The sequence below is a fragment of the Dysidea avara genome, chromosome 7 (genome assembly GCF_963678975.1).
Source record: "Dysidea avara chromosome 7, odDysAvar1.4, whole genome shotgun sequence".
In the NCBI taxonomy this organism is placed as follows: domain Eukaryota; kingdom Metazoa; phylum Porifera; class Demospongiae; order Dictyoceratida; family Dysideidae; genus Dysidea; species Dysidea avara.
Genome location: NC_089278.1, coordinates 25,954,736 through 25,977,306, shown reverse-complemented (window position 1 = coordinate 25,977,306; position 22,571 = coordinate 25,954,736). Strand labels below are relative to the sequence as shown.

At 36.7% G+C, this 22,571-nt stretch overlaps 1 protein-coding gene across 2 annotated transcripts in view; it reads right to left on the bottom strand.

Annotated features, from left to right (window-relative positions):
* LOC136261294 (uncharacterized) overlaps nt 1–22,515 on the bottom strand; it is a 28,217-nt gene extending 5,702 nt beyond the window's left edge. The window contains exons 1-24 of one of the 2 annotated variants that reach the window (XM_066055269.1): nt 22,273–22,515; nt 14,232–14,462; nt 13,889–14,173; nt 13,412–13,676; nt 13,073–13,357; nt 12,576–13,013; nt 10,938–11,213; nt 10,565–10,612; nt 10,241–10,513; nt 9,180–9,446; nt 8,550–8,806; nt 7,530–7,782; nt 7,373–7,476; nt 6,057–6,164; nt 5,124–5,205; nt 4,971–5,072; nt 4,638–4,917; nt 2,641–2,698; nt 2,164–2,232; nt 1,975–2,104; nt 1,776–1,922; nt 1,665–1,731; nt 1,430–1,535; nt 1,321–1,376 (exon numbers count right to left, since the gene is read on the bottom strand). In XM_066055269.1, coding sequence (XP_065911341.1) covers nt 1,321–1,376; nt 1,430–1,535; nt 1,665–1,731; nt 1,776–1,922; nt 1,975–2,104; nt 2,164–2,232; nt 2,641–2,698; nt 4,638–4,917; nt 4,971–5,072; nt 5,124–5,205; nt 6,057–6,164; nt 7,373–7,476; nt 7,530–7,782; nt 8,550–8,806; nt 9,180–9,446; nt 10,241–10,513; nt 10,565–10,612; nt 10,938–11,213; nt 12,576–13,013; nt 13,073–13,357; nt 13,412–13,676; nt 13,889–14,173; nt 14,232–14,447 — 4,172 coding nt within the window. In that variant the 5' untranslated portion in view covers nt 14,448–14,462; nt 22,273–22,515. The remainder of the gene's footprint in view (nt 1–1,320; nt 1,377–1,429; nt 1,536–1,664; nt 1,732–1,775; nt 1,923–1,974; nt 2,105–2,163; nt 2,233–2,640; nt 2,699–4,637; nt 4,918–4,970; nt 5,073–5,123; nt 5,206–6,056; nt 6,165–7,372; nt 7,477–7,529; nt 7,783–8,549; nt 8,807–9,179; nt 9,447–10,240; nt 10,514–10,564; nt 10,613–10,937; nt 11,214–12,575; nt 13,014–13,072; nt 13,358–13,411; nt 13,677–13,888; nt 14,174–14,231; nt 14,463–22,272) is intronic. The other variant, XM_066055270.1, reaches the window with a different exon arrangement.
* Nucleotides 22,516–22,571: the final 56 nt, after the last annotated feature.

Genomic DNA, 22,571 nt, shown 5'->3' with positions numbered 1-22,571 from the left:
TTAACATCCAGATACCATATAGTACAAAAGTTAGAACTTTTAAATGAATTTGATGACTCGCTTGCTGTTCATCAAAATTTTCCATCCTAAAGGTTTACATTTCTGGTACTCTGTACCACCAACATTGAAGCATTTTATTTTATCACAACTTAATTTGCTGATAACCAATTCATCAAATTTTCCCACATCTTAATATTTGTCCATTCAGTAATCAAGGATTCCGCTAATCAAGATTCAAGGTTATACTGTTTAAATTTCTGCTCTGTTACAAATAAGCAGGAGCCCATGTCCACAGGCATAGCAACCCAGAGAGGCAAGGAGGGCTGGAGCCCTCCATTGATTTTATATGCAAAATATCAAGATAACTCTAATAGAACAGTCAGTTGTTTGAATAGAGCAATCAGTTCATTAAAATTGATCTCAGAAGACCAAAATTCTCTTGTAGAGGGTATTCCCCCCCCCAGACCTCCCTAGATAGATCATACTTTACATGCTGAGTGCGCTTTGCATACCGTTGTACCTAGTTTTACAACCACATGGAACAGAGCCCTCTCTCTATCTAAAAATATCTTGCTATGCTTATGAACATACAGTGTTGTCCAGTGAAGATAGTTGCTTTTATACTACCTATATGTGACCTAGTCTGGGAAAACTAGTCTTATTGTCCATGCGAGAAATGCCGGCTTTACTAGAAGTATTCGGTGTGTTGTAGCTCACCATACAATGGTTGAAGCTATGTGTACCAAATTTTCACGTTTTACACCAATTACGAACAAGTAGCCAATACCTAATTAAGTTTTCCACATTTTAGATAGTTTTTAACTTGATGTTGACTGTATCAGGTGAGCTCCAAAAGAGATGGGTGGCAGGCACCGGAAGAATGGTAAGAGGTTATTTACAAAATTAAAGAGGAACACATATATATGCCAGTTATGGGTCATTTAGCTCTCAAAACTGGCTAAAATGAATGGACATTTACAACACAGGTCTTTATTCAATACCACAGAACTGTAAAGCCACATACAGCCATCCCCAGGCTCCATTATAGGGCCCTAGATTGCTCATACGGATTGCCATTGTGTTTGGGAAAAGCAGCCAGCAAAGCAGACCACTCAAGTAAAACTGATTTTGATTGTGAAATTTGATCATTCGTGTAGCTTTGTGTTCTTAGTGAAAAATCAAATCTGTTGTCATGGGAGATAAGACTGGTTTACCCAGAACCAGTCACAAATATTCTTTGATTTCACATTAAAGTAAGTAGCTACATACAGAACACTCACAATTAATGGTAATACTCATGTATGCATGATCATACCATACCTATCAAAATCCCAAAATCCACATCGTGGACTAAATCCCAGTTGAGTGATATTAAACTGCAGCACAAGGTAATATGAATGGTTTAGTGACTGATTACATTTAAACCTACTGCTTCTAGATTTATTGTCAGTCTGATTCTTTCACCACCAAAGTCCACTTTGTTTTGTGGGGTGTTTGACACTTGACTGGACACTACTACACTAGCTGTGCTTACACTGTACCAAAGAACACATAATAATACACAGTACAACAACAACAACAACAACAACAACAACAACAACAACAACAACATTCAGAGTCAACAACGCTCATGTCTGTACCAACAACATTCATGCTAATCTTACCCTTCATCACTGTTCAATCTTGATTCCAAATTAAGACTAACAACATTAACAACTGGAACTCTTTCACCTATGGTGATATCACCAATGATGTTTTTCAAACTTACAACTAACCTTCTACATTAAAACGATGCTGGACAGCTGCCATTGGTATTTCAATGGTAGGTATGGGAAGGTCTGATGAAATCTCATCATGATTAGAAAATGCTATACTCTCCTGCGTCATTAAGTCATCTTCATGTGGAAGTTGCACAGAAATGACTAAAATATATATCTAAGTCAAACACACATTATTGCACACTATAATGCTTACCTATGTTTAGCCTATTAATAGCCATGCTCACTGTTGCATTGGAACTCCTATCAAGAGACCTTGTGGCTAGAATACCAACTCGCTCAGTAGTCAGTAATATTTGCTCACAAACGGATGATCGTTCTGGTTGCTGGACAGTGAATAACACACAACAGATAATATAGATACAATGCTCTTAATAGAACAAACCTCCATCATTTTTTCAAACGATACATCATGTCTCGCATGCAATAGATTGTCCAATACTGAAGTTGTACACTATAAAAACTCAACAACATGCATATATGTGTGTGTGTGTGTGTGTGTGTGTGCGTGTGTGTGTGTGTGTGTGTGCGTGTGTGTGTGTGTACACAGGTTAGCTACACAACTGTACCCTTGTGAGAAAAGAATGTGCATAGGAATTAAATTCATGGTCATAATAAAACCTTCTGGCAGTGACTTCCATAAAATATATATAATAATGGGTAATTAACACGTAAGTGCTGCACATTTGAGCAAAACCTGCTTCACTTCAAATTCACACCTCAACAGCACAAATTGTATAGCATGCAATACACAGTATATATATTTCTACAGCCCTTCATTTCACTGACTACTTTTCTAGCCTTGTAAGTACCTAAGTTTCTCATCACTGTATTACACACATATAGCTAGCTAGTACTATACCTCAGCAATTTCCATAATTTGTGACTGCCCAAACATGTCTTCAGCTACTTCAGCTACACTGTAGGAGAAGATAAAAGTATCCACACAAAAACAGCCAAGTTGTGAAAAAATGGTGTGACCTTAAAAAGCCTGGGTGAAAAAAGTTGTGAAATCTAAGGCAGCGGCCAAGAAATGGCTGCAATGATGTTAATGCTAATAAATTTTAACAATGCTCACACCCATTATTAAATTTTTTAGCATGAACATCATTGCAGCCATATCTTGGCCGCCATGCACCTTTAATTTCACAACTTTTTCACCCAGGCTTTTTAAGGCTGCACCTTTTTTCACAGCTTGGCTGTTTTTGTGTGGATTTCACTTCTTTTTGTACTTTATAAGGCCCCAAACCAGCCTATGGCTGATTTTGAGGTTTGTTTTTACTCACATTTCTGCTTTTCTATACAGACACAATGATGATTATTGAAGACAGACTTATAAACGTCTTGCATTGCATGATTTAATTCAATATTTGATAATATTATTGTGGTACTCTAATAGAATACACATTTTTTGAGGACTTCCAACAGAACATACATAGAATGTTCTAGTACTTCTATTGGTAGATCTATGAAATTACAAACGTTTAATTATAAGCAAATTTAAAGCAGATTAAAACCAGAAATTTCATTTATAAAGCAGAAATTTCATTTATAAAGCAGAAATTAAGTGAGGGGGATCAGCCAAGATAGCAGTGGCTCAGTGGTTAAGGATGCAGGTTTAAATATGGAGGTACCTGGTTCAAACACTAAAAAGTTTTTTTTGACATTTTGTACACCTTTTTTACCCTGTGGTGACTGCTCTATTAGAGTATCTCAATCCCGTGATTTTACACTTGTTTGTATAACTTTGCTGCTGTAACTCTATTGCCATTCAAACTATCAAAAGGCACTGCTACGATGATCAGCCTATCTGCACACCAATTTTCAAGTTATTTCTATACTTGTTTACCCTGTAGCCGTGACAGACGTTAGATTTTTTTTTACGTGAATAAACGCTCATAACTCCTTGAATATTCCTTAGATTCACAGCAAACTTGGTACGTGAATCCACCGTTATATGCTCTTCATTTGTGCCATAGATCGAGGCAATCAAGTCACACATTTGCATTTTATAGCAAGTTTTGCAAAGTGTGAGAAAATAAATCAAAGCCCCTGTACGGCATAAGAAGAAAAAAAACAAAGAAATTAAAATGAAACTTTGAACTCCCATATCTCGCAAATAGCTATTGTGAATTTAATCAAATTTGCTGTGTGGCCTACCCTACTTGGTGGACAGCTATAATTCAAAAATGGTGTGCTTTGGAGAAGGGGCCATGGAGCTATGCACACGTGAAAAAGCAGTTTTCTTTCTTCCTGTCAATATACTCATGGTGTGGCGCACAGGCTTTCTTGGCCACATGACACACTACTGTGTGTCTTGATATAAGCCAGAACTATGAACTACAGTTACAGACCATAAGCAGGACACACCTATGCACAGTTATACACATGTGAGGTGTACATATACATGTACACATGTACAGTATATATGTAAGCACGTACTTTACTAAAGTTACATGTCACGAGATATACTATAGTTGTGCATGCAATGAGAGTGAAGCACAGTATCACAATTAATGGCCTTGTTATTGCAGAGGCCTCATTACTCAATGCCTGGAAGTTGCATGCTTATGTAAATGTGTAAATGAGGTATAGATACATTACCTAGAATGGATATCACTTTATACACTAGCTATTTTGCTCTATATACATAATTGTATTGCTTTTAATTGCAGTAGAAACCAGCCTTCACCTACTATGATAATTGAAATAATACATTCCATAGCTTTAATACATGATGACAAACTACTATGCAAAGTCTATTAACAACTGTGTTATATGACTGTGTAAGGAGTACAAACAGAATTCAACAACTTGTATGTACAGCACTTGTAGCAAAATATTATGGTAACAACTTACCCTACAATAGTTTCTAATGTGTTAGCAGCTGAAGAGATATCTTTTGGTACAAGTGGATGTGTTGTGTTAGTTATGTCACCTAGTTGTGTTCCAATACTCAATACCACTTCAGGATTAAATATTATTGTCAAATCTCTATTATCAGTACTCAGCAGATTAAAAATAATACGTTCTACTTCTCTAGCCTGTGCCTCTAATCTTATCAGCTCCACACTTCTACAGTCAGACACATCGGGGTCCTCCCAATTATCATCACCAGCGCATCTTCTTCTGGCTAAACCTGCAATACGTAATGTAGTATACTGGATATACTGACACTAAGTCTTATTGTACCTTCTGCTTCACTACCACCAGGACACTTCTGTATAGCAGTTTGGCTGACTTTGGTTGGTGACCACATAATGCTCCAAATGTTGTCTTGCTCAAAATTGCATCCTGAGGGCAACACAGGCTATAACAATTGCCAACACTATTAAGTTGTCTTACCAAAAATATCAATGGTTGGTCCACAGGCTGCACCAGTTTGTTCTCCACTACTGATAACACTGTAAATGTTAGGGCAGATATCCTGCAAGGCATATACAGTACTGTGAATGTACATGTCTTTGAATTGATTTCTACAAGGTATATACTTGCAGTAAATTGCACACATACAGTATAGTAATTGTAGTGCAATAAATCCACTACAACATTGAATATTAATGTATCATGCAGAATACCAGGTTTATATAGTGTCTTAAATGTATGCAGTTATAGACTCCACTACTAAAGTAGTTTATTTAAGTACCAACTGTACTGCACACAACCTCAATTATGTAAACATTCAAGTTACCCAAACACCATGCAGGTGGTCCTCAAATGCTTAGACAACTGAGGATTTATAATTGTATACTACTACAGTTTAGAACATATCAATAGAAAAACGTCATTGAAAATGGTATGTGAGCAATGCTTTGAAGTTCACTGCCAGAATTAGTTATCACTATGGATTGCACACAAAGAAGTGTTAACTGCTGAAATATTGTCAACAATACAATAGCACAACCAGCCTAGAAGCTAGTTAGCATTCTTCACCACCCTATACTGGCTCTTCAAAAGGCAGGTAAATTTTTGAGTAGAATTTCCCGTGCAATTTTTGTAAACTCTTCACTGACTTCGCAAAGCAGTGGCACAAGACATAGCCTTTCACTACTGGCTGACCATTTTCTAAGATAGTGAGATACCAATACCAGCAATTTTGAGGCATAAATTCTTCATAGGAAGTGTTAGAATAACGCAATAGAAACCTTGGCTCTGCCTCGGTTCTATGTTGCATCATTCTAACACCTCCTACTCAGCATTTATGCCTGGAAGATGCTGGTATTTGGTGTCTACCTAGGGTTCCCATTATACAACAACATCTCAACTCAGTGAACTCACTGCTACACAAGATGGTTCATCACAGTCCAGACCAGCATCAGGAAATCCATCACTGTCTGAGTCTAGACCACACATACTACCATCACCAACAAATGTAGGAGTGTTACACTAATTGGAGAGAAAGCATAAAATGTACATGATATGTAGAGGGAAAAAGATAATGACATATTTACCTTAGGAATAGTTTAATTACAACATTAACTGGGCAAATGTAATTATTATGTTCTCATCCTATCGACATTTTTTTCTTACCAGATTTTTTTGTACCATAGCTATTGGTGGCTGAATGCAATCATTCACTACCTTTTAAAGTTGGCAACTAGCTATATAAAGCATTTGCATTCTAAGTCAAGTGAGATCAAGACACACAGTAGTGTGTCGTGCAGCCAAGAAAGCTGGCAAATTGCACTGTATGTATATTGACTGGAAGAAAGAAAATGAAAATTTCACACATGCATAACCCTCTACAAATCACACCATTTTTGCATTATAGCTCTCCACCAAGTATGGTATGCCACACATTAAATTTTGACCAGTTATTTGTGAGATATTGGCATTCAAAATTTAGTTTTTCATATTTTTCTTCTTAAGTAGTCTATAGGGGCTTAGATTTCTTTCTGCACACTTTGCAAAAATTGCTACAAAATGCAAATGTGTGACTTGATTGCCTTGAACTTTGGCACAAATAAAGAGTGAATTGATGTACTAAGTTTGCTATGAATCTGATAAATATACACTGTGTTATGAACATTTATTTGCATAAAAATTAGATCAAACTGTTGTCATGGCTACAGCGTAAACTGCATATGGGAATAATTTGAAATGTGGTGTGTGCATAGGCCAATCATCATAGCTGATCGTTTGAAAAACAATGAGTACAAAATCACAAAGCAAAAATCAAACAAATGTAAAATCACGGGGTTGAGATATGTACTCTAATGGAGCAATCACTGTGGGAAAGTGCACAAAAAGTCGAATAGAGTTTGAATCAGGGACCTCCACACCTAACACCCGCATCTTCAACCACTGCATGAGCAGCTGCTATCTTGGCTGTTCGCCTCATTTAATTTCTACTGCGTAAATAAAAATTCTATAGTTTAAATCTGCTTAATAGAAAATGTTTATAATTAATAACAAAACAAGATAAATCCACCTACATTGCTATTTTGAGTATTTAAGGATGAGAAACTAATGATTACATTTAATATGTGGTATTATACATATTGTAAAAAAATGCTGCTAAATGATTTCTGCCAGCTGATATATGATTAAGTCAAATTTTCTACTATCAAACCATCCAACTAGTATACACTTACCACACACAGTACAGAGTCACATACACAAGGAGGGGTACTGGGTCCAGTACATACTGTCAGTAAACCATCCACTATTGTGGTGTCTGTGTTACATGAGCAGCTAGCTATAAACAAACAAGTGTACATTTAAATTGAATCTCAGCATGAATGAACTCACAGCTTGGTTGAAAACCTAATGTTGTAAAACCCTGTTCTGTCAAATCAATCCCAGTTGGTAAAATAGCAACAACAGAAGCTTGTAAAGTATTATTAATTGACTCAATCATATTCGAACTAACTGTGTTGCTTTGTAGACTAAATGATGTTGAAATGGATACAAAATTAAGTTTTGATCCATAAGTTGTTTTTGTTATAATGCTAGATGCTGCAATATCTAGTTCTTCTACAACAGACTGTATTTCATCAGTAATCTAAGGATAATTGCACCATTTGTTTAGTAAATAAAATTTAATATGGAATAGAATTTTAAGAATTATAACTCTGTCTCTATAGTTAAATTCAGCTTTGACATGTGCACATAACAAAAGACTGAAAATCATATTAGATAAAAAACAATGATAATCATTATTAAAATACCTCATTTTTGTTTCACTGCATGGCGGTACATGCATACAGTATTATCCAGGTGTACATTAAAATCTACTCTAGGAAGGTCTTTATATGCATAGTCTAAACTCTGGGGAATGCTAGCTGAGTAGTGAAATAGTTCTTGAGCATAAGCACTGCATCATGTGCAATATGTGTTTGTACTCAACGGTGTCAAATTTGTGTTCATGTGTCCAGGAAGTGGTAGACTGGCTGGTAATCATAAGGTAATTCCATGCAAGCTCAATGCTTGTGATGCTTATTTGCTGTCGTTATTTCCTTGCACAAGAAGCCTTACTCACATTTCTGCAATCTATCTAGCAGTGTAATAAAGATCAGGTGCTTATAGCAACCACCGTGAGTTTGTAAACCACCTCCCAGTCATCAATATACTGTTATCACAAACATCAACTGCTAACAACTATTAAAACAAACTTCACTTCACACATTTCATATAGCTATGAAACCATTAGACAGTATGGAAAACATTTCCTGGATCCAACATACGTAGTTTGCTAACCTATGTATGTAGTATATGGTTGAACTATTTAGTAGTTTTGAATAAATAAATAATCTACAACACAATACTCACATTATTGATTGTTATTGTGGAGTTGACTTCACTAAGCATTGATAATGTAAAGTAAAATATCACTACTGGGCTGGAGCCTATGAACATAGTACAGTTCCTCAAATCAACTGGTAACCAACTTCCATCATCTCCACATTGCCTTTGGATCTCAACACCAGAACGAAAGTTGGAATGCAGTTCTGAACATTTCTGAGTGACCACCTGACCAATTCTACTTCTAGCCCACAAAAGGGCTCCAGAAAAATCAGTTTTACATGCTGTAGAATAATACACAATAAGAAGGCAACATATGTAGGCATAGTTTTGTAAAAGACAATCAAAAGCAGAAAGATTGCTCCTTCATAATATCACTAGTGGACCCTTAAATATCCAAACACCATTTTCCCTACAGCTTGACAAAAGATATGAGATAAGTGAGTTTATTCAGATAAAAAATAAAAATAAAAATAAATGAAGCTTATTTAGACATACCTCCATTCAACTACTGAAAAACGGTAATAAAATACTCTAATTAAATACACAACTTTTATATTTGGTTAATCGAGATGTTTAAATAACAGAGGTTGGGTACACATAGGTAAGGGTCTACAGGATATCAAAATTTCAGTGTTAATGCATGGGTTGACTTACTAGGCAATACATTTACTGTAATGGTTTCTGCAATAGCCAATGATACATGGCATGAATAGTCTCCACTATCACTAGATGTAGGATCCTCAAAGATCAAATCATGATCGAGACCATTAGGAAACAATGATATCCCTTCACTTTGAGTAATATTCACTCCATTGTGTGTCCAGAACAATGGCACACCTTGAGGAGATGGTGTGCAGGATAATGTAACAGTAGTTCCTTCCAATAGTGTGATACTGGAGAATGATCTGGTGAGTGATATCTCTGCACAATATGATATCAAGCGTTACTAACTGTACTGTACACATACAACACTATGGATTAAGTGGTCAATGTAACAATAGGTATACATGTACATATATGAATATGTGCTTAAACAACACTGTGAGACCAGTGGCCTATTAACTTAGTCAATGGCGGATCCAGGATGGGGCATTTCCCCCTCTCACCTTGTGGAGGAGCCATACTTCTGATCATAGATATTATCTATGTTCTGATTAAAATACTAAACATTATAGATCAATTTACAACTCATGAAAATATTAGTAGCACTTATTACAAATTCAACTGAACCCAAAGTCAAAACTAACTGTGAAATTGTCCCCCAGCACCTTCGTGCATACTAAGTTCCTCTAAAATAATTATCATGTTACTGTTGTTTAAGACATTCATAACTTCACAACCATCTGCAAAGGCCAAAATGGCAAAAATCTACAGTGAGACACTACTAAGAGATGATTATTTGCTGCTAAAAATGCAGCAACTAACAAGAGAATCTGGCTCTCTCCAACCACCTACAGCTTAGCCTATTTGTGCCTCTCCCCTTGCCAGCTCCTGGGTCCGCCCCTGTTAGTCAATTAATACTGTAATTTTTTTGTCCATTAAATAAATAAATAAAATATAATTCACAGCAGGTTGCATCTGCTATATGAATTGATAAGGAAGGATAGCTAATACTAATGTACGTACTGTGCTTCTACAAATTTAGTGCCTATGTATAGTGTATGCAAAGTCATGTGCTAATATACAACAAGTAATTACAGTGAATATCAAGTTACCATTAAACAGTATAACTTCCCCAGACTGAGAATTAGTAGGAAGGCCAGTCATGTTCAGTCCACAAGAATAATTTCCTACATTTGATGACTGAGCATTGATGATGATTAAGATATGTCTTAGACTTCCATTAGGTCTAAACAAAGCATCGCCAATCACTTTTCCATTCCTCATCCAAAACACTGGAATTGTCTTGTTTGAAGGGACACAGGTAAGTGTGATATTACTACCAAATCTTTGAAACACTAAAGATGGTATTAATTGGATCTGTGGGACTAGATTGATTACTAAATAATTACACTGACAGTAGACACTAACTAACTTACCATCCAATTGTAGTGTCACAGTGGCTGAAGCATTTCCATGCTGAAAATCTACACAATTACAAAGACTCATTTTACACAACAGATGTCACACACAACACAACACACATATGAGTAAGCTAAACTACTTCATAATGTGTGGTTAGCTATACTGTAGATATCAGGACTGAGAATATATAACTTAAAACTTCTTAAAGAAAACTAAATATATTTCAGAGTCAAGATGCTAAATTAATTTAAAATCCCTTTCTTACTACATGGTAAGACATGCTGCTGTAGCACAGACTATAAGAAGCACAGACTATAAGAAGCACAGTCACACATAGTTTATTTAATTGGTCTACTCTTTGTGACAAATATAACAGACTGTCCATACCAGTGTAGGTCAGGGTGTAAACACCTTCAGTGCTGATATCAACTGATGGTAATACAGTCTTGTAACGCTGAAAATTGTCGGGATCCATATGAGGTAGGCTCAGTGTAGTTTTCGTCATATTATGGTTGGTGAATGAGAAAGATAGAAAATCAGTTATATTTTTCTGAAAGTCCCTGACACCATCAGAATCAATTGCTAGCACAAACTCAACTGCAGGTCTACTACCAAGAGTTGATGTGATGTTACTATCACCCAGCAGCCTCAAATATGGTGTTTCTGAAGTACAGTAGTTGAAAATACATCAAATTTGTTATGCATGTGACAAAATAGCTGTACCGGTGATATAATTATGTGACTGTATAGCTGAGCTAAGGGCCAAAATTCTGCTACAATTTTATAGCTTTTGTGTATCTTTCCTTGAAAACACCAACTTATATGGTAACAGATGTTGCAGGTGATTAAGTAAATTTATATTTACTCAAGTTGAATTTTTAATGATAGTAGCTTAATTCATTTAACTACATATATGGTAATTGTCAGTAACGAGATGTGATCAACTGTATTAAGTGTGTCGTGCGGCCAAGAAAGCCGGCGTACCATGCTGTCAGTATATTGAGTCTTATTGACAGGAAGACAGAAAACAGCTTTCTCACACATGCATAGCTCTATGGCCCCTTCTCCAAAGCACACAAATTTTGCATTATAGCTATCTGCCAGGTAGGGTAGGCCACACACCAAATTTGATTAAATTTGTAACAGCTATTTGCGAGATATGGTCATTCAAAAGTTTGATTAATTCCTTCATTTTTTTCTTCTTATGCCATAGGGGGGCTACAGAGGTTTCAATTTATTTTTGCACACTTTACAAAAATTGCTATAAACACAAACGTGTAAAAGTTCTCAAAAATGTGTACTCTATTAGAGTATTGCAGTAACATTACCAAATATTGAAGTAAAGTTCTACCAATGGAAGTTCTAGATTGTTCTAGAACATTCTATGTATGTTCTATTAGAAGTCCTCAAAAACATGCACTCTGTATTAACAAATATTGAGTAAAGCATGTATTTATTCAATTATCATCATTATGTCTGCACAGCAAGAAGAACTGTGAAAAACCAAGTTAGCCATTGACTGATTTTGGGGTCTTATAGAAGTGAAATCCACATAAAAACAGCCAAGCTGTGAAAAATGGTGTGGCCTTAAAAAGCCTGGGTGAAAAAAGTTGTGAAATTAAAGGTGGCAGCCAAGAAATGGCTGCAATGATGTTAATGCTAATATGCACGCAGCCATTATTAGCATTCACATTATCGCAACCATTTCTTGATCACCACCTTTGATTTCACAACCTTTTCCACCTAAGGCTGCACCATTTTTTTCACAGCTCGGCTGTTTTTGTGTCTATAGTATACATGCACCAATATTTGTGCTGTTAACTGTGTGTAGTGATATGTTAATGAACATGTGACTATCACGCGTAACACCTGCATCCTGTGTAAACATCACATGTCTATCATATGACTGTACTTGTATGGTTGTACCCTGTCTGTATAAATATGCGTGCTTTACAAGTCATGACCAGTTATCTAGGCTAGTCACGTTGAGTCCTATAAGGGCCCAATACTACACCGTGTACGTACCTGAAGTAATAATAACACGAGAAGACTGTCGGCTTACACCAGAAGAACAGCTCAACTCAAAAACAAAATTAACACTGGAAATAAACACTTGCAATTCTGCCATATATTCAGTGCCCGGATCATTAACAATTGTGACTGATCCATTCAACACATGCTCACTCCATGTTGTGTTCTCATGGTTAATGGGAGTCAAGCACACTAAGTCTATCTCTGGTACATCAGTGTCACCAAATTCACTAGTATCACCAGATCCACTAGTATCACCAGATCCACTAGTATCACCAGATCCACTAGTATCACCAGATCCACTAGTATCACCAGATCCACCAGTGTCACCAGATCCACTAATGTCACCAGATCCACAACAATCTACGCTGTTTATAATGGGGTTTGGTACTAACTGTTCTTCACCACTGGATTTAAAAATATTCACAATATCTACAAATAATTATACAGCGTAGTATGTACATTGTGTGTAAGTACTGCAAATTCCCCACCTCTTAAAATAACTACTTCACTCATCTGAAGATTAACAAGTGTTCCTGATTGATTGAGTCCACAAGTATAGTTTCCCTCATCTAAATGAGTTACATTGACAATCACCAAAACATGTCTGAATGATTCATCTGGTAGGTAGGTTATTCTATCATCACTTTCATTGATCATTTTGTCATCTTTTAACCAGCCGATCTCACTGGTATTGTCAGCAGGAGTACAGTTTAGCAGAATCTCACTTCCAACATGTTGAAGAAGCACAGGTGGTTGTATGCTTAGAGATGGATCTAGTAACAGAATCAAGATTGTTGTTTTATTAATACACATGTGATCGAACGTACATGTTAATCGAAATATCCATTTTCCTGGTATATTAACATTAGAAGTGTCTGAAATTGATAATATATCTGGTGTGTTTGAACCTGGTACTACAAAATAGTTTAGTCCATTTCTATCATTATAACCAGCTTGAGCAGGTGTACCATCTAAGCCATTACCAGTTCCATTAGGTTGAACAGAACTCCATTGTATGCCATCATCTTCATAATTGTTAATAGCAAATGAGTGCTCTCCATCAGTTATCAGTACAGTTTGAAATGTGTTGTGCTGTAAAGTGATACAACAAGCTAAAATTCCTGTAAGTCCTTATCTGTTTCTGAAAACACCCACTAAAACCTTTTACAGCTAATGACTCCATGTACATGAAACCAAAATGAAATCCATAACAAATTTTAACCTTACAGTTTTCACTATGTCAAATTTTACAAGTGTTTCCTTCCATATGTGCACTCTGTTTCCTTTTTCACTATTATTCTTACCTTGTCTCCTTGATGAAAATATGCAACTGCTTGCCATGATACTATGAATGTCCATTTGGCTGTAAAGTTTGACAGATCAGGAAAAGATTCTTTTATTTCCTGGCTGGCTTTGTTGAGATCTGCTGAATCAGTACTTGGTCTCATGAATATATTTCCCCCATCCATACCAGTGATGTCAATGTAATTCCAAAACATAGCAATTATTGAATCCCCTTTTGTTGGGAATCCAAAAGGAAACTGTCGTGAAAGTTCTCCATTAAATGACAAGAATCCATTACTGTTAGCCTACCAAACAACAAGTGGATGTGATCTGGTGAATGATATTGAGCTATACTGGGCTTACATGTATTTCAATAACTGTAGAATCAAAAAATGGAAATAATACTGAAACAGAATAAGGTATTGTTACATTGATTTTTCTAGGAAAGACTATCTCTGTACAGTTCATATTAACAATGTTACATCCCATATCAAAATTAAAAAAATCAGTTATTGGAACTGATAAGGTAAGTGATGATATTGTCAACCAACACAGCAACTCAAACTGCCACACCAGCATCCTCGATATAATTGCCTGCAAGAGATCAAGAACAATAAGAAACTATATACCATATGTAACAGCACACATCATGTGTAGTATTAAAGAGCAGCAATGTGTTTAAATTACACAAAAATTGACCAAACACATTTTATTTATATAGCTAGCATATAAGTGTCACTGGTGATCTATAGCTAGTACTTATTCATGCATTGACTATACCGGCTTCTTCATGCTGAACTTATTACTACCATGAGACTCTGTGCTTAGCAACTCTACAAACTACTGGTAATTAATAATAATATTGTACTTTGCATTTTTTGTGTCCTTGCATGTAGAAACAGTATGTAAGTAATTGTGAGTAAGTAATTAAGCACTATAGTTGCTAGCTGACCTTCAGATATTGTAATTTTCCCCCTTGATGTGTCTAATGTGTCTGTACATGTGTTAAATGATCTGTAGAGTAGTAATAATAAAAAAATAATAAATTGTTGAATCAATAAAAACCTAGCAAATTGAGATAATAATGATGCTGCAATCAATAGGCTTCCTCCCTGTAACATCATTTCTATTGAAAAGTAATACCAGAGTCCATAAAATTGCTGCATGTACAAGATAAAGTTTCCTAGAAAAACATATAGCACCCTGCCATCTTTACAATTATAAGGCAAAGTAGTAATTTTCCTTACATGCACTTAATAGTAATTCTTCACATAAAAGCAAACTTTCTAGCATTGCATAATTGTATTGGGCTATGTTTGCTAGTCACATACAATATTAAAGCTAACTTGACAGAGAGCTAGAGGGAATTTTTGGTTTTATAAACACTCTATGGATTTGTTGTGGTTACCTTCAGGCATCATCAATACTGTAAGGTCCTTCGTAAGTATAAATTGCTATTAGACTGCAGCAAAATTTATAAACTTGTATGTAAAATTTGTTGGCTATTCCAAAGCAAAGCAAAGTAAGCCTCCGGAAGCTGTGAGAAACACAACTATTGCCACCCAGCAAACCAGCAATGGGATTCCTGTCACCATTCAGGCACTTGAGTCTTGTATGTGCAGACAAATCCTCCTGGAGCAGGACTAGTAACCCGCAGGAGGACTGCCTGGGTCTCACGGAGAGAGGTTGCAGAACCTGGAGTTCCGCAACAACCACAATACCACTAAGCGAGACAAGGACAGTTGGGCAATTGCTTCCCCAGTGAAAAACGAAGTACGGCTGCTTCCCCGGATGACACCAGGCCACCATTAAACAGCTGGATAGACTGGAGCAAAGTGAGTAAAGTTTCTTGCTCAAGAAAACAACAACAACCACCAATTTGGCACAACCAGGCATTAATCCTGGAATTTTTCAAATACCAGGCTAATGCTCTAGTCACTTGGCTATGCTGTCTTAGCCATTTTCAGTACTGAGTGACTATTCCATATGTCACTTGGCATCGCAAATGTTTTTTAAAATGTATAACGGTAAACAAAATAGTAATACAAGTCCATTAAATTATTTTGATTTCAGTCACTGATTAAATAATAGGCTTCTTTGTGCATTTGAAGGACTATATATTTGTATGGGTATAAGGCATCCAGGGAAATTTCCAGCATTCCAGTCAGTCTTTGCTCAGGTTACAATACATCTGGAGCAAAAAATGATATTACTTGTAATAGATAGTGCAAATTAAGCATGGCTATATAGGAGTTCACAATGCTACTGGTAGATCAAATACTCTCAAGAGAATGGGGATTTACAATTGAGTAGCTATTTACCAACATAGATGTATTAATTACGACATGATAAAATCCACTTTAATTATACATTGTGTGAGGCATTGTAAACTGGCAGTATAATACGGGTACTTTAGCAAGTCAAATCTAGTTGAAAGGGTGGTCCAAACTTTCCTTCAATCATATATACGTTAGATGATGTCAACTTGTCCCACAATGTCCTCTACTAAAGCACGTTTCCATGTGCAATATGTGCGAGTTTCAAGGAAATTCTTTGTGAATCATTTACACACTTCCTATCACTCTAAACTTATGGACTAACACTATTTTTGTACGCATGACCACATAGACCTCATAAAGTCATTATTATTATAGTGTTGGACAATTAATACATGCAATTGCAAATATACATTAACAAGCTGAGTGTTTTATTTATCCAAACATATATGTTTGAATTTGGTACACCCAGGCTACTTTTTGTTGCAATATAGAGGTTTTCCTCTTTCAGAGGTATAAAAAATGTATTAACCAGACTTTTTGGGACCAAAATTTTTGTCCTCCATTATGGAGGTTTTTTTCTTAATTCGGGGAGTTCGTTAACAGAGGTTACACTGTATACCCATGTAGAAGGGCGTATCGTGAAGTTATGACATATTCACCTGTTCCTCTTTATATAACTAATGATGTCATTAATTGAACATAATGTTGATTGAATGCGTGCCTAACAGCATTGCTAGCAACTGAACTGACTCAATTTCTCACTGAAGTACAAGCGTACCTTCATGAGTTTAGACAACTGTGTAGACATTTCTTGCCAGGCCATTTGTGAATACAGCTTTCCAGGTCAAATCTGGGCCAGTGGGTCATTCAGGTCAGCAGTATTGACCCGGTTTCAACCCTGGTTACCATGCAACCAACTATCAACATGCCTTAGTATAAAACAATTTATCAAATACCACTTCATAGCAGTGCCATCATGCCCTGATTGCTCACATTGTGAATTGTAAGTTTATGATGTAACACATCACCCACATGACATATGCGAAGTGAGCACATGGTCATTATTAATATTTTGTGCATATATATATATTTATAGAACTTTGCATGGGTGAGATCAAAGGAAAAAGTGTACTATAAATTTCATAAAGTACACTTTAGGGCAAACAGTGCTTTATTGCCCACAAAGAGTGCAATAAAGCATTCTTTACGGTGCAATAATAGCCAATAAAGCACTCTTTGTGGGCAATAAAGCACAGTTCCCCACATGCTTTAGTGCAGGCTAATAGTCCAAGGCACTCACGCCAGTACAACTAATCACCCAAGCTGGTGAAGACTGATAGCCCTCGTCGCGCTGAGTGGTCAATCACCCCAGCCAATACGAGTTCTACCACTGGATTGCTTTTATAGACAATACCTAAATGTTTCGATGATGGGTGGGAGAAGGCAACGTTGCTCTTACATTTGTTAATGTAAGCGGAAAAGTCCTGGAGATATCATGGCAATGCTTCACCATGTGTCACAATAGAATCGATTGTGGGTTATGACAAAAATCTGTTAAAATACACGATGAACGTCTACTATGCCAAACTATGGTGAACTACGCGTGAGTTATTTTGTACATTCAGGCTACTAATAATTCGTGCAACGCGTGTTAATTATGAGTCCTAGTGTATAGTGAAGCTACTCGACTAGAAAGTTCCATAAATCATTTAAAGCATTGCCTTACTCGTGCTATATGAAAAATAAAGCACTCGGAGCTTGGCCTCGATGCTAATAAAGCACGAGGTGAATTTATTAACATCTCGGCCACTCTCCTCGTGCTTTATTTTTCATATAGCACTCGCAGCAATGCTTTACTGAACATACACATATCTGCCACACAGCAATTGAAAACAAGGTGAGATAGTTTGACATCATAACAAACATAATACACATTAGCAGCCCTCAAATTATATTCACTACAAAGTAATTCTGCTCTTGAAAGCACTGAAGTCTTTTCCGGGCCAAATTGCTTTTTTTTCTAACCAAAAGAACAAAAGCAGTCCAGCCATGTGAGACTAGAAACGACTCATTTTGCGCATCACCATTACAACTCTGTAGGGTATGGATAATAAAAGTTCCTGTACATGTGTGATTTTATTTACCTTCAGCTGCTTGTTTATTTCAGACACAAAATGAAGGTTATTTAAAGGACACGTATTAATTTGTATTGACATCATGGTTTACATATTCATAAGGACATCTACTTCCATTGCAGACATATTATTTATTAAACAGATTCTTTGCCTCACACTAAAGTGTTTATAGCCTTATTTGCAAGGGCGTCAGAGTAGATGCGACCAGTGGGGCCAGATCCTCACCATTTTATGGCTGAAATATAAAAAAAAACTTTCAGACTTGATGAAACTAAAACTAAAAGTAGTGAGATGCAATACGTAGTATTTATTTAATGGCAACAATTGACTTATCTATCCTGTTTTTAACCCAAAATATCCATGTCGGCTTCATCCACATTAAGTACCTCTAAAAATAATTATCATTATGTTTAGCTTTGGCTTTGTTTCTCTTTGTACATATAGTAGCAACATTCTTTACAGTTTTAATATTATCTTTTAATTAATAACTCAAATGGTAAGTATTATGGAGGTGCTTTTTGATCAGTGTCCTGGTTTATTATTGAACAGTTGTGAGGTAGCTAACTAGCACCTTACACACATAGTACTACAGCCCAAAATTGCATCCAAATAGCATCTCAAAATGTGCAATTCTCAAATATTTCTTGGGAGGGAATGCCCTCAGGCCCTCCTAGTCTGAACCCTACCACTTTCACTTCTTTCTCTTTGCTTATTTGTACTGCATGATCCAGGAGTTGTCAGTTTGAAAAAGTTACAGTTACAGTTTGTAAAATTTGGTCATCAAACTTTAAACACTAGTTATTAAAGTGGAAAACTGACTAACTAGTAGCTACCAATAATAATGTTTAACTTGACTCGACATCTGCTGTTTCAATCCCTTTTTCAAGAAAAATATTCATGGTGATAGATCAGTTGCTCAATATGGTAAGGAGAATGGTGTTCGATATTGGCTGTGACCACTTTCATTCTATTTTTCAGTGTTGGGTAAGTTACTTTTTAAAAGTAACTAGTTACATATTACATATTACTCGCAACTGAACTATTTAGTTACAGTTACATATTACCCATAAAATAAAGTAACTATAATAATATTACATACTAGTGGTACCCGCGCAAAATGCGCGTGATACTAAGACAATTGTTATGTCCTATTGTGTGAATTTGTACATTACTAATGATCAAGGGTAATCACATCATTACATACCAACAAAGACATGATTACGCTAGCTACTGATGTGCATGCATAATTTCCTCAATTATGTGTGGCACTAACATCTAGTTATAATGTCGGTGGAGTTAGGGAATTACTGCACATCTGTACAGTACTCATGCAGAACACAGTTCTAATGAAGGTGGTGTATCAAGATGTGTCCCAATACAACCATGCACATACATGAAAAAGATTAGTTTTGAGCAGCAGGGATGTTCATTTTGATGATGTTGCATGAACTAACATAAAGTGTATGAGTGTGGTATGAGGATCAATTTACCAATAGTTGATGCATCACCACAATGAGCTATGTTCTAATTCAACTTGCTTTTGTCGCATACATTTTGTATATTTATGTAGTCAATTTGAGTAACTGAATTGTAGCTACATTTCTACATCCTAGTCATGGTACTATGTATACTTATTGCATGACAAAGTGTGTTTGCAGTACAGTATTGAGTCTGGGTATTCAAGTTAATCAGCTGTACTGAGCAAGGTCAACACAACCATGTGGATTTGGATAGAGAAGAGTTGCATTATGTTGCGTTCCAAATCAAGGTGCATTACCAAGATGAATCCTTCATATGAAAAGTGGTTACTCTAGAGAGATCGACTGATTGAAAATTGATTGTTCATAGAGAGGTTGTGTGTGTTCTATTAGGGTAGATATCACGATTAGGGTAGTTCAAGGGAGATAAAGTAATAGAGCTTCTAGAAGTTTCAGCTCTCCCTGTGGAGTTACCAAGGAGTGAAAATGTGTCTTGTGTCTCCCTGCACATTGAAGACTGCAATAGCACTTCATGATATGTGAACGGATTTGCAAAAAGGGGTCTTCCTCACACATCCAATTCTATGAACTCAGAAAACCATAACTCAGTGCTCAGGAAACACATTAACCTGAAACTTTTTCCATCCACTAAGCTATGTTGATGCTCACTTTTGACTAAATTTCAAGTCAATAGCCTTTTCCACTCAAAAGTTATGAGTCATCAAAGTTGATAAATCGGATGTGTGCGGAAGACCCCTTTTCGCAAATCCGGTCACATATTGTCCACGATTCGTAGCCTGGTAAGGTAGATGTATGTTCAATTAGAGTAGTTGAACGTAATCTTCCGTTCTTCCTCTCTCATAATGGCGAATCTTCCTGTTAGGTAGCCTGATTGGAGTGATCATAGCTCGTTAAATTTCCACACCTACTACGACTGTTTCCTTCTCCCTTACAGTGGTGTTGCTGGTAATCCTCCGTTTTAGGTCTGTCTGTTGTCCCTGACCTGCTTATATTCGTGTCCACACTTCTCTATCCTTGTAGTGGACAGCACAGCATGGTGCAGAGTGTGTATTCCCGGCGAGCCCTCTGTAGACTGTCAAGTAGCCCCATCATAGCTCGTAGACTTGCCACACCCACTACGAAACTCTCCTTTTATACTGGTGGGTGTGTTAAAAAATTTTTTAGTTGCCGGATGATAGCGTACACATCAGATCACGTGATAAATTCGCTGATGTGATTGGTTAAATCATGAAAAAGTGATTGATCCTATTTCACTGTAAGCTTTTAGACCAATACGTCATCTGATTTGCTATTGGCAACGCGTGTATACCGGAACGCCGTACACGCGTATCGTAAACTTATAATGGCCATTGACAGTGATAAGTATCTCGCAACCAAGGTTAGCACGTAATGACAGACACGAAAACCACCTTATGACACATTGTTTTGGACGGGTAGTTGGTCTAGCGAGTTTGAAGCTAATCGGGGGAAAAACCAGGGAGGAGTTTTTGTTTAAAAATTATATGGCCTCGATTTTCTGTTTCTCGTTCTGTCGTCCACAGGGGGAGAGAAACGTCCGGTGTAAGCTGGGATGGGGAAGACGGGTAACACGATAAAGGTCTCCAGAAAGTTTTGGACACATTCGTGTCTTCCTCGGGTAGCTACGGTGGTTTAAAGGATATTTCCCGCAGTTTAAGGAATCGCCACCAATCCCGGATCAAAAGATTCGCCTCAAATTTTAGATTTGAATGGTACCGATCCGATTGGAATCCGACCAAGAACGACGGGATAGTGCCGGAAAAGAGTTATAGAATTATTATATAGATTATATTACTTTGTGTCCACAGCCTTAAGCTGTCATGTGTGAAACTACCACCTTATCACGTGACATGATTGCGTTGTTGGACAATGTGCAAATCTTGGTTATAAGTAAGAAGCTGGTGAATAAGCTTCATTCAGTAGGCTTCATTACTTCGTTGTGGCTAGGCGTTACTCAGTTGATTACTAACAAGATTAGTAACTTCGTTACTTGTAGTAATAATATTATGTAATATTAGATTCGTTACAGTAACTATATTACTTACGTAACACGTTACATTTGTAAGTAAAGTAACTTGAGTTATATTACCTGTTTTTATAGCGTATTTTGTTATATTACTTAACTACCACAAAAGTAATAATATTATGTAACGCATTACTCCCAACACCGCTATTTTTGTGGTATTAATTTTATTTCCTTGCCACACCCACTCATGAGGTCCATTTGTGGCCGTGTGTGTCCGAGGACTCATTTATTATTGTATAACACTTTATTCAATGATGGTTCAAGACTTCAAGTTCTCTCTCTCATTATATCTAAAGTAAGCTGGATCATATAACTCAAAAGCTAGGTCATACAATATAGACCACGTTATTTGTGGGACGTGATGACCTGGCCGGATTGGCAGTCATTTATATCGTAGCTATATAACAGTACACATAGCTCGTAACTAGTTCCGAGTCAATACCTCACCGTAGTTTAAAAGAGAAGAGATATATCAGCTTATTGGCATATCGTCAGTAGAATGTAGACTCACAGCCGGGCTAGGCTACGTTGTCCGTGGGCTAGGCACTATATCATGAAGGTTTGCCCAACGTCTTCCCGGCGGCAATATTGCCAAGTCAAGTACGTAGAAGCCGTATTTAATGAATTGATATATGGCTACAGTGAAACAGTTTTATTGATCTCCCTCGCTTCATAAGCTTCAGCAGCTATCCTTTACATCCCGTTCCTAGGCATTCGTCACCATGGGTATGGAAGATCACGTGCAC